The sequence below is a fragment of the Etheostoma spectabile genome, chromosome 17 (assembly GCF_008692095.1).
Source record: "Etheostoma spectabile isolate EspeVRDwgs_2016 chromosome 17, UIUC_Espe_1.0, whole genome shotgun sequence".
In the NCBI taxonomy this organism is placed as follows: domain Eukaryota; kingdom Metazoa; phylum Chordata; class Actinopteri; order Perciformes; family Percidae; genus Etheostoma; species Etheostoma spectabile.
In genome coordinates this window covers 1628922-1641584 of record NC_045749.1, presented here as the reverse complement: position 1 = coordinate 1641584, position 12663 = coordinate 1628922, and the positions used below count along the sequence as shown (strand labels likewise).

General features: G+C 41.0%; 1 protein-coding gene and 1 long non-coding RNA gene across 2 annotated transcripts in view; one reads left to right on the top strand and one right to left on the bottom strand.

Annotated features, from left to right (window-relative positions):
- The window catches only part of LOC116705192 (uncharacterized), a 19741-nt gene extending 9017 nt beyond the window's left edge, over positions 1-10724 (bottom strand). The window contains exon 1 of the long non-coding RNA XR_004335874.1: positions 10538-10724. This is a non-coding gene — a long non-coding RNA (uncharacterized LOC116705192). The remainder of the gene's footprint in view (positions 1-10537) is intronic.
- The window catches only part of arfgef3 (ARFGEF family member 3), an 83306-nt gene that overhangs the window by 9747 nt on the left and 60896 nt on the right, over positions 1-12663 (top strand). Inside the window, 8 exon segments of the mRNA XM_032541139.1 lie at positions 690-758; positions 5718-5834; positions 7233-7278; positions 8344-8428; positions 9152-9256; positions 10074-10192; positions 11010-11257; positions 11642-11754. Coding sequence (XP_032397030.1) covers positions 690-758; positions 5718-5834; positions 7233-7278; positions 8344-8428; positions 9152-9256; positions 10074-10192; positions 11010-11257; positions 11642-11754 — 902 coding nt within the window.

Below are 12663 nucleotides of genomic sequence, written 5' to 3'. Positions count from 1 at the left end.
CAAAATGTTATTTACACAATGAGATTTTTGATAAAGATTCTCCAGAAAGGATTTTATGACTTAGTGGAGTAAAGGTAGATAATAGAAGAGCTAGAACAGTCTGGTAAGTTGAGAAAATGACATAACTTTACTGTAATGTAGCCTGTAAAACCAGGTAAAGACAACAATTACCATATTATGATATTACAATATATCCAAAATCTAATATGATATCTAGTCTCATATCGCAATATCAATACAACATAGATATATTGCCTAGCCCTAGGGTGAATACAGCTATATTCAAAAAGACGCTGTGAGGAAAAAAAAATATTTTTGGGCATTAAAGCTTGTAAATATATTCTGGTAGAAACACAAAAATACAAGGACGAAACGGAAAAGTAGAATGATATGGGACTTTTAAAATGAGTAACAGCATATGAATATGCTTGGCAGCTGAATGGCTCAGCATGAAGAACGTTCTTTGATGGTTTCCTGTAGTTTGTCCTTAAAGCTCTGTTAGTCACCTTTTATGTTGCTTTGTGTCAAGCTTTTTTGTGTTCATCTTAATATGGACTTACTTTGTCACAGTGCTTGTGAGTCATTTTTCCCTACGCTGTTACATTTCTCTGCCACTTATTCTAAAGAATGATAGAACCGTTCATCAGTTCTCTTTGGAAAACGTATAAAACCGTGTCTCCTGTGTGCAGGTCCTGCTGTGTATCACCTACTCGCCAAACTTTGACATCAATGGAGACTCCATCCTCCGGATTGCTGAGGTAGGTCAGATATTTGAGATTGTACATGTGGCAACAAAGAGGGGCTTTTTTATTATTATTTTATTTTTATTTTTTTCCTCCTACAAAACTAATCGGCAATATGGAGAAATAAATATTTTAGATTTTGTGTTCATCTGCTGTTGGGAATGTTGGAGACAGCTGTGATTGCAACCCAGAGCCGAGAGTTCATCTAATTAGGTTACCGTTGGTTCACATTAGGGGTGGGGGAAGAAAAACGATACATCATAGTATCGCGATATTTTCAGTGGCAATACTGTATCGATACACAGGCGCCAATATCGATCTTTTATTATAAATATAGATCTGATTTAGATTGTATCTCTCAAAATGATTGACTTTAAGTACCCGGTGTTTGATTTGAATGATTAGATTATATTAGGACTAGACTAAAATTAAAACTAAATACAGGAAATAGTTTCACAGATGATGAATAGAAGACATATCTGTCTATCATTTATAGCTTTGTGGAAGACTTAGGTGTGTCAACACATTCTCACTCCCATCTCGTAAAATACGAACGCTTGGTCAGGTCCCTTGGTCGTTGTTATTGACACTAAAAGTCTCCTTTAGTGTCAGATAACGCATCTTCACATTCACCACATAACACACGCACACACACACACACACACACACGGACCGAACATATTTCAAAAGATGCAAGTAAAACAATTTTTGTGTGGGAGGCCACCTTTAACTGATGACAAATCAAATTTGAAGCATATAGTCTTTCATGGTCAAAGTATTGATTAGTCTGTCTCAGACTGTACAAATGACAGATAGCATCGCTACTTTTATTTTATTTTATCTTTTAAAAGACAGGACAGTGAATTTTTAAAAAAGCAAGTGGTACATGAGCTCTTTTTTTCAAATGTGAAGCTTTGCTCCATCTACCCTCACCCAAAGCTCTCATGCTGGAGTCATCAATTATTCTGAAAGTTGAGATGACACACACACACAGAAAGACACACACACACACACTGGTTTTTCGGAATATACAAACCACAAACAGCAGAAACATTTGAGATAATATATCATTAATATTTTGGGTAAAATTAATACGCAAGAAATTATAATTTACAATTGATATGAATATGATAAAAACATACACAGACACATACATACATACATACATACATACATACATACATACATACATACATACATACATACATATACACACATGTTTTTGGAACATACACACCCCAAACAGGAGAAACTTTTTCCGGTACCATCCCTTCCTTCAGCTGTAGGAACTCCTGTATGGTTAACGTCATTAAAGCCATGTTGTGTTAATGGGCTCTGCTCTGCCAGGGCTGAGTGTGTGCGTGTGTGTGTGTGTGTTGGGTCATAACTCAGGCTGACTGTAGAGGTTGTCAGCGCCTCTCCATTACCAGTAACATCCCATACAAACAGTGAGGCTCAGGACAGGTTCTTAATGCAGGGATTGGCAGCGCTGAGGGATTGATTCAGCTGGAGGTCAATACTTTACTTTAATAGTACTGTCTGATTGTCCCGCCCCGCCCTATTGTATAGTCTTTTATCAGCTCCTACCTTAGGCCAATGCGGTGGGATCAGGGGAGAACTTGCTGTGTGCCAATAATCAATGTCCTCACGTACTGTCTGCATTTCGGTGCTGTGAGCCATTTATATTCCTTTTGTCAAACAATTCAAACTTTAACACGACTGACCTGACTGATCTGCCCGTTTCTCCACACACCTGTGTACCTGAGGCTGATTACCTTTATACCTTCCCGGTCAAAGCTCCACCCAGTGCTCAAACAAATTATATTATCTATTATATCATATGAAAGGTAAAAAAGAAATTGAGTTTATCTGCATTGTGCAAGTTGCTTACATGCTGACCTCACAACTCGTGTATCTCACCAGCTCACTTATTCATGTTTAGCAAGCTGCAGATTCCCTGTAAGTGGGAGCAGTTGTGTCATTGCCAGGTTTATCTCAGCCACACTAAACCAATAAAAAAAATAAACCAATAATAAACCAATCCAACACATTCACCCTCCCATCTCGTAAAATACGGACGCTTGGTCAGGTGCCGTTGTCGTAGTTATTCATATAACACGCGCCTGGTCGGGACTATTGGCGTCCCTTTTGACGCTGTCAGGTTAAGGAATAGCTTGTGGGTGGGCTTCCGGTTCTGTGACCTGCGGTAACGGGACGGTTGGGTTTAGCGAAAGGTCGTGGGTGGGCTTACGGTTCTGTGATACGCCGGAATAGCGGGCCGGTTACAGTAGAAAGCGGCTTCCCTGAGACGCGGCAATAACGGGACGGATAAGGACACACGCAGGACACAAACCCCACTCTCCTGGGTGAAAGTACTGTGTTAGACCCATCCACCCCCCCGACCACCCTCCCTACGCGGAATTTCCCCCTTACATACTACTCGTTAAACCCCGTCTAGATGCTGCTCTCGCCTTTACGTTCTAGGGCACCTTTTTCGTCTCATCACACGTAGACAGCCACTGCAAAACGTCCAGATTTCACGAGTTGGGAGTGAGAACGGGTTGACCAATCCCAATCGTCTTGGGCGGCTCTAAGCTGCGGACGCAGCGACGGTAGCTCTGCAAAATAGTCTTGGGAAGGAAATCGTTTAGGTGGAACCTTTGCACCCCGCAAAAGAAAACGCAGATGTGATGAAATTCTAAAATTTCATTGATAATGGTCTTAAAAGTATTAACTTTGACTTGGTGAAACTCTGTCTTTGCTCTCTCCTGTTCATCTCGCACATGCTCACTCATTGCATCTTGAAGGCCTAATGATGCAGAATGTATTGATCCTTCATTGATTAGGCCCAGGTGGTGGAGATCATCCCTGAGGCTGCCAAGACTTAAAATCAAAATATAATTAGCAGCGATGGACTTTGTGTGCAGCTGAACATGAAGGGGGGCCTACTCAGAGGATGGAGCATACCTTTGCTAATTAGTCAGTAAGTAAGGGCTTTTTGTATATAGTAGCACCTTTTTTACAGATAAAAAATACCAAAGTGCTTAACACTGGAAACAATCAACACAATAAAAGCAATAAAAAAGAGCAATTACACGGCACAGGACTGACAAGGCAGGTTACCAAACTGCATGCTTTCTCGTTTGTGCCACTTTCAATCAAATTACTGAATAACACGAGGTACTGTAGATGTTTGTGTGTGTGTTTTTCTTTTTTAATGTGCTGAGATTAAGCATTGGTAATGTTTGGGGTTACTTATTGGTATGGCTATAGGATGTGCAATATCTGGTAGGGCACTGGTGCGAACAGCATGATTCAATGGCAAATGTGCAATCTGGGTAACCTGGAAATCCAGACCCAAATCCCAAAGCGCTGTCACACCTGTAGTTCGTTTGCTTTGGTCCGACTCACTTGGTGAGTTAGTAAACTTGGAGTGATTTGCCCGCAGCCGGAAAAGTCCAAGCGTACCAAATTGCGTAATTACAAATCAGGCACGTCCAGCTCTCTTATTGGTTGGATATGTCTGGGGGCAGGAGCAAGAAAGTCAATCCAGGAAGAAGGTTCTTGTGTTCTGGTCTAGTGGTCAAATCATACACAGTATAACCAGCTCATTTTAATGAAAATGATCAGATATTGCGGTTTCGCAAGAGACATCTGCTCTGGTCACCTAGACTTCGCTACTTAAGCTACCTGACTACTGGAGACATTAGCTCAGACTGCTAAGCTACCTGACTACAGGAGACATTAGCCCAGACTGCTAAGCTACCTGACTACAGGAGACATTAGCTCAGACTGCTAAGCTACCTGACTACTGGAGACATTAGCTCAGACTGCTAAGCTACCTGACTACAGGAGACATTAGCCCAGACTGCTAAGCTACCTGACTACAGGAGACATTAGCTCAGACTGCTAAGCTACCTGACTACAAGAGACATTAGCTCAGACTGCTAAGCTACCTGACTGCAGGAGACATTAGCTCAGAATGGCAGAGTTTTTATAAATAATGCGGTTTGAGTAAAAAACACATTCTCACCACAAAACAATCCGCTTGAAAGCTTGTTTGGTCCGCTTTTGGTGCGCACCAGAGTGCGATTGCTGCATTCTCACCTGCCCAAACAAACTGCACCAGCGGGGCAAACTAACTCTAGTTTGAGTCAACCAAGCTAAAGGCTTATCTTATCTTAACTAAAATCACAGCAGCAGATAAATAACAGCAGAGATAAATACAAGTTATTAGTTATTTTGATAGGCTAACCTGGACAAGTCTTTCTGAATGAAAATGTTTTCAGCTGTTTTTTTTTTTATAAAAGCAAGACTTTTCTAAGGATAGCAATGATAAGGAGAGAGTGTTGGCGAGCAACACAGCTTGTACAACCTGTAAATTTAGCTTTACCAATGATTTAAGAGCCTGATTTGGCAAATAAGCTTGGGGGAGGTCAGTGATATACCGGGGAGTTACCTTTCGCAGAGAAATTAGGGAAATAAATTGCATTTCATGGCTGACAGGCTCTGTATGTCTGCCCTTAACCCTCCTCCGGTTTCACTCGGTAAAGATTTGTGGTCTTTAACAATTCCCTTTTGGACTCGGCAGTGCACAAATGTCATCAATCCCTGCATTTGCAGCTAATCAGACCCCAAAGATCGTAAAATTAAAAGAATGCTTGCAAATCATCGCCATTGTTAGGACGTGTGTGTATGCGTGTGTGTGCGCTATGACCTTCTACTCTGTCTGGAATATCTTTGAAACACTGACAATACATCCCCCTGCCCCCTCTCTCTTAGTAGTCTGGCATCCATGGTAACCTGTGACGTCATGGAAACCACTCTCAAATCTCCCTGATAGTTCGAAGATGCTTTATTGGGACGTCATGACCTATCGGTTTCTGACTCCAACATAAGAAAGATCACTTTTTGACAGATGTAATTTTGTGTGTGTGTGTGTGTGTGTGTGTGTCTGTGTGTGTGTGTCTTTAGGTGTGTATCGAGACCTTCGTGTCCAGCTGTCACCAGCGCAGCATCAACACGGCGGTCCGAGCCACGCTGAGCCAGATACTGGGAGACCTGACACTGCAGCTGCGACACAGACAAGAGGTCACTCCCTGATACAAAACACACACAATACAGTAGTTACACACACACACACACACACACACACACACACACTAGAACTGAAAATGTATTGCTATACCCCGCTAGGTTTAGGAGAAATGAGACCCACTGGATGACTGGTTCATGGAGCCTTGGAAATTACAGTATTCACAGTTTCTGTGTAGACAAATTGTCAATAATTGTGTTGAAAGTTGATTTACTTTAATTTGTTTCACAGAAGATAAAAACAAATAACATTGATGAAATACAAAAATACTTGCAAGGACGTGGTAGAGACCTTTAACGTATTATGTATTAGGTTTTTAATTTGTTAGAGACCTTCAACATAAATGGTATCTTCATTTTGAGGTCTTATTTGATAAATTAATACATTTATTTGTATTAAGGTTTAAAATGAGAATACATATTGTAAATTGTCCCTATCAAACCTTAATATCTTGGGATTTAGGGTGAAAAGAGTTGAACATTATGCCTGCACGATCCGGGAAAAAATATGAATCACGTTTTTTCTTTTTTTTTAGCTTAGAATTGATATCACGATTCTCTGCCACGATGTTTTCCACCGTGTACAATTGGCAGTACCAAACTTAGATTTTTGTTGGCACCTATAGCACATTGCACATCACCACAAGCCTGTAAACACAGAGGCTTCAATGAAGAAAGAAAATAAAGTACGTACTGGCCATTTAAGCACAGTAGGCTACCAAAAATAGTGACTTATAACACAATGAACTAAATAATCAGAATCATTCAACATTCTGCAGCTCCAGCATTTTCTTCAATTTAAGTTTTTTTAATTTAAGTTTTAAAGTTTGTATTGCTTCTTCCTGCCATGCTCTAAAATCATCTTGCCAAAGGACTACGATTGAAAATTAGCCGACTGGCTAACACTGGCACACATGTACAGAAATGTTTATTAATGTGTGTTGTCTTTATAAATAATAATAATAAATAAATACAAATAAAGGTTTCTTCAACTTAGCACACTTGCCATTCATTTCTTCAGCTGCCCTATCAAAATAAAGGCCGAGAAAACAAACAAAAAACAATCAAAGTCATTTGAAAATTAAATCGTGAACGGGTGAATCTAGATCGCAATTTTATAACGATTAATTGTACAGGCCTAGTTGTCACTTTGTACACTGTAAAGTTCTGGGCATATTTTAAAATGCTTACAAGTTATAATACACCCATCTTTACCTACAGGGCACATGTAAGGCAGTAAGAGAGGAAGGGATAGACAATAACACTGAGCTTTATTACCAGAGTGTTATCACTCTGTCCCATACACCAGCACATTTGTGTTGTCACACCCTCCCCCCCCCCAAAAAAAAGCCCCCTCTCACAGTAACATGCCTCCTGCTGTGTGCTCCTCCACAGGGTGCAGATGGAGACGAAGTGACTGCTCCACCAATGCATAGAAGAGGTACATCATCATCAGTGCTATGCTAGTCTATGTCCATAACGTTCCACTTCAGGGACTGATCCGGTGCCGCCGGATTTCACTCTTTTCGGCCAAATGTCCGTTACCTTCTGCTTTCTTTGTGTTGTAATTTTAAACTCTGGTGGATTTCTGAGGACTATGGTTCCCTGGTCCTCAGCTCTCTGCAGGGTAAATCCAGACAGCTAGCTAGACTATCTGTCCAATCTGAGGACTATGGTTACCTGGTCCTCAGATCTCTGCAGGGTAAATCCAGACAGCTAGCTAGACTATCTGTCCAATCTGAGGACTATGGTTACCTGGTCCTCAGATCTCTGCAGGGTAAATCCAGACAGCTAGCTAGACTATCTGTCCAATCAGAGGTTTCTGTTGCACGACTAAAACTACTTTTGAACGTACACATGTTCCACCAAAACAAGTTCCTCTTCTGAAGCGCTGTGGAGGGAGGTGTGGCAAAGCGTGATTAGTGCTCTTCTCCTCTAGCTGTCCTCCTCAGCTCCAGAATGCATACGACAGACAGACAGACAGACAGACAGACAGACAGACAGACAGACAGACAGACATTAAAGCTTAGTGGTAAATGAAAGTCTAAATGCGTAGAGGCAATGGATAAAGAGAGAAGGGAGGGAGACAAATCACAAAACAGAAGGTTGGTGGGAAGCACCATCTGGCATTCCCACTTCTCTTTTTTCATCTTCTCTCTCTCTCTCTCTCTCTCTCTCTCTCTCTCTGAACAATTGATGGATAGATTGATGGATTGATGGATAGATAGATGAATTAATAAATAGATGAATAAATTTATAGTTGGATAGATAGATGGATCGCACGGCTGCATGATATGAGGAAAATATGCGACAACATTGAGTATCACAATAACAATATTACTTACTGTGTGTGTGTGTGTGTGTGTGTGTGTGTGTGTGTGTGTGTGTGTGTGTGTGTGTGTGTGTGTGTGTGTGTGTGTGTGTGTGTGTGTGTGTGTGTGTGTGTGTGTGTGTGTGTGTGTGTGTGTGTGTGTGTGTGTGTGTGTGTGTGTGTGTGTGTATGTAGATGTGTCTCCAACCAGCCAGGCTCTGTGTGACGATGTGGTGACAGTTCTCACAGTTTTCTGTGAAAAGCTGGAGTCTGTGGACAGGTAACGCTGCCGTTTTTACATGACATGATGGAATATTCTTCTGTTTGTTGTTCTATAATATTACCTTAATAATTCAACCTGAGGCCCATCTGTGAATAATCAGGCTTTGCTGTGTCGTCACAGATATTTCAAGGCATCTCAGTTACTACTACAGGAAATGGATTATAATTGTTACATTATTGTTGTATTATTTATTATGCCCAAGGTTGAAATAAACAAAAACCATGGCTTAAAAAAGATTTATGAACAATATAAAAAGGTGTTTACAGGCAGTGTTGGTATGCTGTACTGGACCAATAATGGACAACGTGCTCTGACTGGGTCTCTGTGCTGGGTTAGTTTCTCATGTTGTCCTTGGGTCAAATTTGACCCGTTTTCAGTTATTTATTTTTTTGTCATAAAAAATGGGTCATCGAAATAAGCGGTGAAAATATCAACATTAAAAATATCAAAAAACTTTGGAAAAAATACCAAAAACATCAAAAAAAGCACCCACGACATTGAAAAAGTGACAAAAATGGCATCTCAAGTAATAAATTTAATATTTTTAATATTGGAAGAGATACTTATATTGTTAATGGCAATTATTTCTGGGACAATTAATTGTTACAGCTCTAATTAGGATTCAATTTGCGTTGAAATGGCAAGTTTGGCTAAATCCATTTGGATTTGAAAAGGATGCATCGCTCAGCCCGAGTGTAAAATAATCTCTTCTCCCTCTAGTGATAACCAGCTCCTGCAGCTGCTCTACCTGGAGTGCCTGCTCTCCATGCTCAGCAGCTGTCCTCCCACAATGCACCTGTCCAGAGGTTTCACCGACCTCGTATGGTAAGACAACAACTCTGCTCTAATATCCTGTGGTTTAAATGTTTAGGCGATGCTACATCTGACACTTTTGGGAAGCCTTTTGTCCAGTTAATGATAGTTTACGATATCTTGGATAATGGTTTTATGTAGAGATGCTCCAATACCAGTATCGGAAAATACTGCCTAAAATGCTGGTATCGGTAAGTACTGGAGTTAATGCACCGATCAGACACCACGTACTTTAACCAAGAAAAAAATGTACTTTGAAGTACTTTATTTATGTTCTTTTTCCATTATGACTCACTGTCACACTGGATAATAAAAGAAAGTTCTATGGTATTCCTTGTTTGTTTGTTCAAGTTCCACTAAAAGTTCAGTCTGAGTCAGGCCGCACAAAAATATCTGTATTTTTTAACACTAATAATGCAGTGTTTCTCAAACTTTTTTTAATTTTGTACCCCCTTTGAACGAGTTTTTTTTAAGCCAAGCACCCCTTGAACAGCGCAAACATTTTTTAACATAGTAGTATGTATACTTATGCCCCCTGGATTTTAAGGAAGAAGATGTTTTTATTTACAGTACATTATTTATTCACAAAGAAAATTGGTGTTCTTTTTAAAGGTGGGATTTTTCCTATTTTTAAGGCATTAAGATCAATTTCCAAAAAATGATTTTTTTTAGTCAAATTTAGCATGGGTGTGTAAGCTTCATGAGCACACCTGTACACGTCCTTTATGTGATTCTCATCTTGCACTGTGGCCCTTAGTGAAGTTGAGTTTGAATCCCCTGCTCTACTGTACGCACAATCCCATAAAATCCTTTACACTCTTCCCCCCAGGAAGCAGCTGTGTCCGTCCCTCGTGGCCATCATGGGGAATCCTGTCAACGACAAAACCATCGCCTCCCACCACGGCTACATGGGGGCGCCGGAGCGCCTCTCTGACAGACTCAGTCTAGGTAACACCATTTCTGCATCAAAACCAACTATATTCAGTCCCTCCAGAAAAACCTGATTATGCAATCAAATAATTCAATGCATAATCAGCCAAAGTCCGCATATTTATGCGGGGGGCGCATTTTTTTTCAAATACGCCGCACTTTTGCCGCATAGATTGCAGATTTCTGCCCAAAATAATAAAAGAATGATTTGATAATCCCCGCATTTTTGTTGCAAGAAAGTTAAGTATACTGTATCTTAATAGAAAGTTGAAAAATGTTGCGTTTGGTTCACACAAGAGCAGGCATTTTTCCGTTGCCATGGGAACGTTATGAAGTGACGTGATTACACGACAAGACGAACACAGTTTCTTTTTCATCAAACCACAATTTTTGCAAGTTCCCGCAATTTCAGCTCATAAAATTGCATAAATATCCCGCAAATTCCATTGCATTTTTTAAGAAAGCGTGCAGCATAATCACGGATTTTTGCAACAATCACAAAAAACTCACATTTTTCTGGAAGGACTGTATATTTGGCAGTTTAAAAGTCCGCGTGCAGTTGTAAAATCAGAATCAGAAAAGGGTTTATTGCCACAATAATTTGGTAGACAGTCCATTTTTTTCTTTTTTAAATATTCATTTATCAGATTAATTTATTTGTCATTATAAATGATTCTGATGAATACATTTTTTTCTTCTTCTTTTAAATCGGCCATTGGCTCTAATAATAATAATAAACTGTAATAAAGATAAGACTTTAGACTCTGGCTGAGGCCTGAAGCGTTCTGTGTGAGACATGGTTCAGCTTCATGCCCCTCTTTGTTTGCTCTGCCAGGAATCAGCCATGAGGTGGACTGCTTTGGTGGGGGGGTAGCCGATCAAGGCAGAGGGTCGGGCTGTTCCTCCAGCGCCCCCGCCAGGATTGCGCCGGTAGTGCGGACGGTGTGTTACATCGCGGCGGAGCTGGTGCGTCTGGTGAGCTGCGTGGAGTCGATGAAGCCCGTGCTGCAGTCGCTCTACCACCGGATCCTGCTGTACCCGCCCCCCCAGCACCGCACCGAGGCCATCCGCATCATGAAGGAGGTGGGAGGACCACGGGACCTCATCGCTGAGTTGTTTTTTCTTCTCCACAGCAAATAATAACTATGATGGATTTTCCACCTGCAGGCAGCCATTGATTTTCTTTCCACTTCACTAAAGTATAAGTAATTACTTTATGTTGCAATCTGTTTCTGTGTGTGTGTGTGTGTGTGTGTGTGTGTGTGTGTGTGTGTGTGTGTGTCTGTGTCTCTCTCTATGACTCTGTGTCTGTCTGTCTGTCTGTCGTCTTTCTGTGTTGGTGTCTCTGTGTGTGTTGTGTGTGTGTGTGTTGTGGTGTGTGTGTGTTGTGGTGTGTGTTGGTTTGTGTGTGTGTGTGTGTGTGTGTGTGTGTGTGTGTGTGTGTGTGTGTGTGTGTGTGTCTCTTAGATTCTGGGCAGTCCTCAGCGGCTGTACGACCTGGCCGGGCCGTGCGTGGCGGAGCCTGAAACCAGGAAGCGCTCCTTCTCAAAGAGGAAGTCCCACCTGGACCTGCTGAAACTGTAAGTAGCTCCTCTCTCTCTCTCTCTTTCTTCTTTCTTCGAGTTGTTGGAAAGTTTAAAACTCTTAGCAGAATGTACTGTTTGCAGTGAAATGCATCATGTTAGCGTATGCTCTTAAAGCTACACCGTGCTACTTTTGTACATGGTTAAAAATGCTTTAATATTAGATTAAGTTCATCATGTTGCACCTGGATGTCTGTCAGTAATGATGTTCCATAAGTTAGAAGTACAGCTGTCAAAATATGAGAGATTATAATGTAAATAACCTTTTTTGACGTGCGAATTTGCGCAACTATTTGAGTTTTAAGCCCCCTGCATCTGCTTCCAGGCAGCTCTGCCAATTTATTTATATTTTGGGCATTTAAACTATACTATAAGACTATATTTAGTATATTATAATTAACTGATTTATACATCAAACTATTCTACACATGACTACAAATTTTAAACAACAATAGACTAGCTCAACTAAATCAAATTACCTCAACTGCAACTAACTAGGATTAATTAAAGAATACCACAAACAAGGTCCCTGGTTTTGTACTCAGGGCAAACGAGCCCCCAACCTGTTACGACCGGCTCACAGGCCACAGCAAAAAACGGTAATGCACAGCAACGTAACAATAATAAAGTGACATTTATTAAATAATGATGCAAACGAGAGCATGATGAGGTGTGATTGTCAGTATCAGTGATGAATGAAGGTGGATGAATGTAGTGGAGAATGTGAGGTGCATGTTGTCTGTAGTTAACAGAGAGAAAACATGGTGGTGCGTCGTCGGGAGGATGCAGCCGCCCGGTCTCGGGGCGGGCGGGGTTAAATAGTCTGGGAGGACCGGCCCGGTGATCACAGTCCTGTCATTATTACCTCCGCTACACCTGCAAGTTAACAAGACAAACCACAGTACA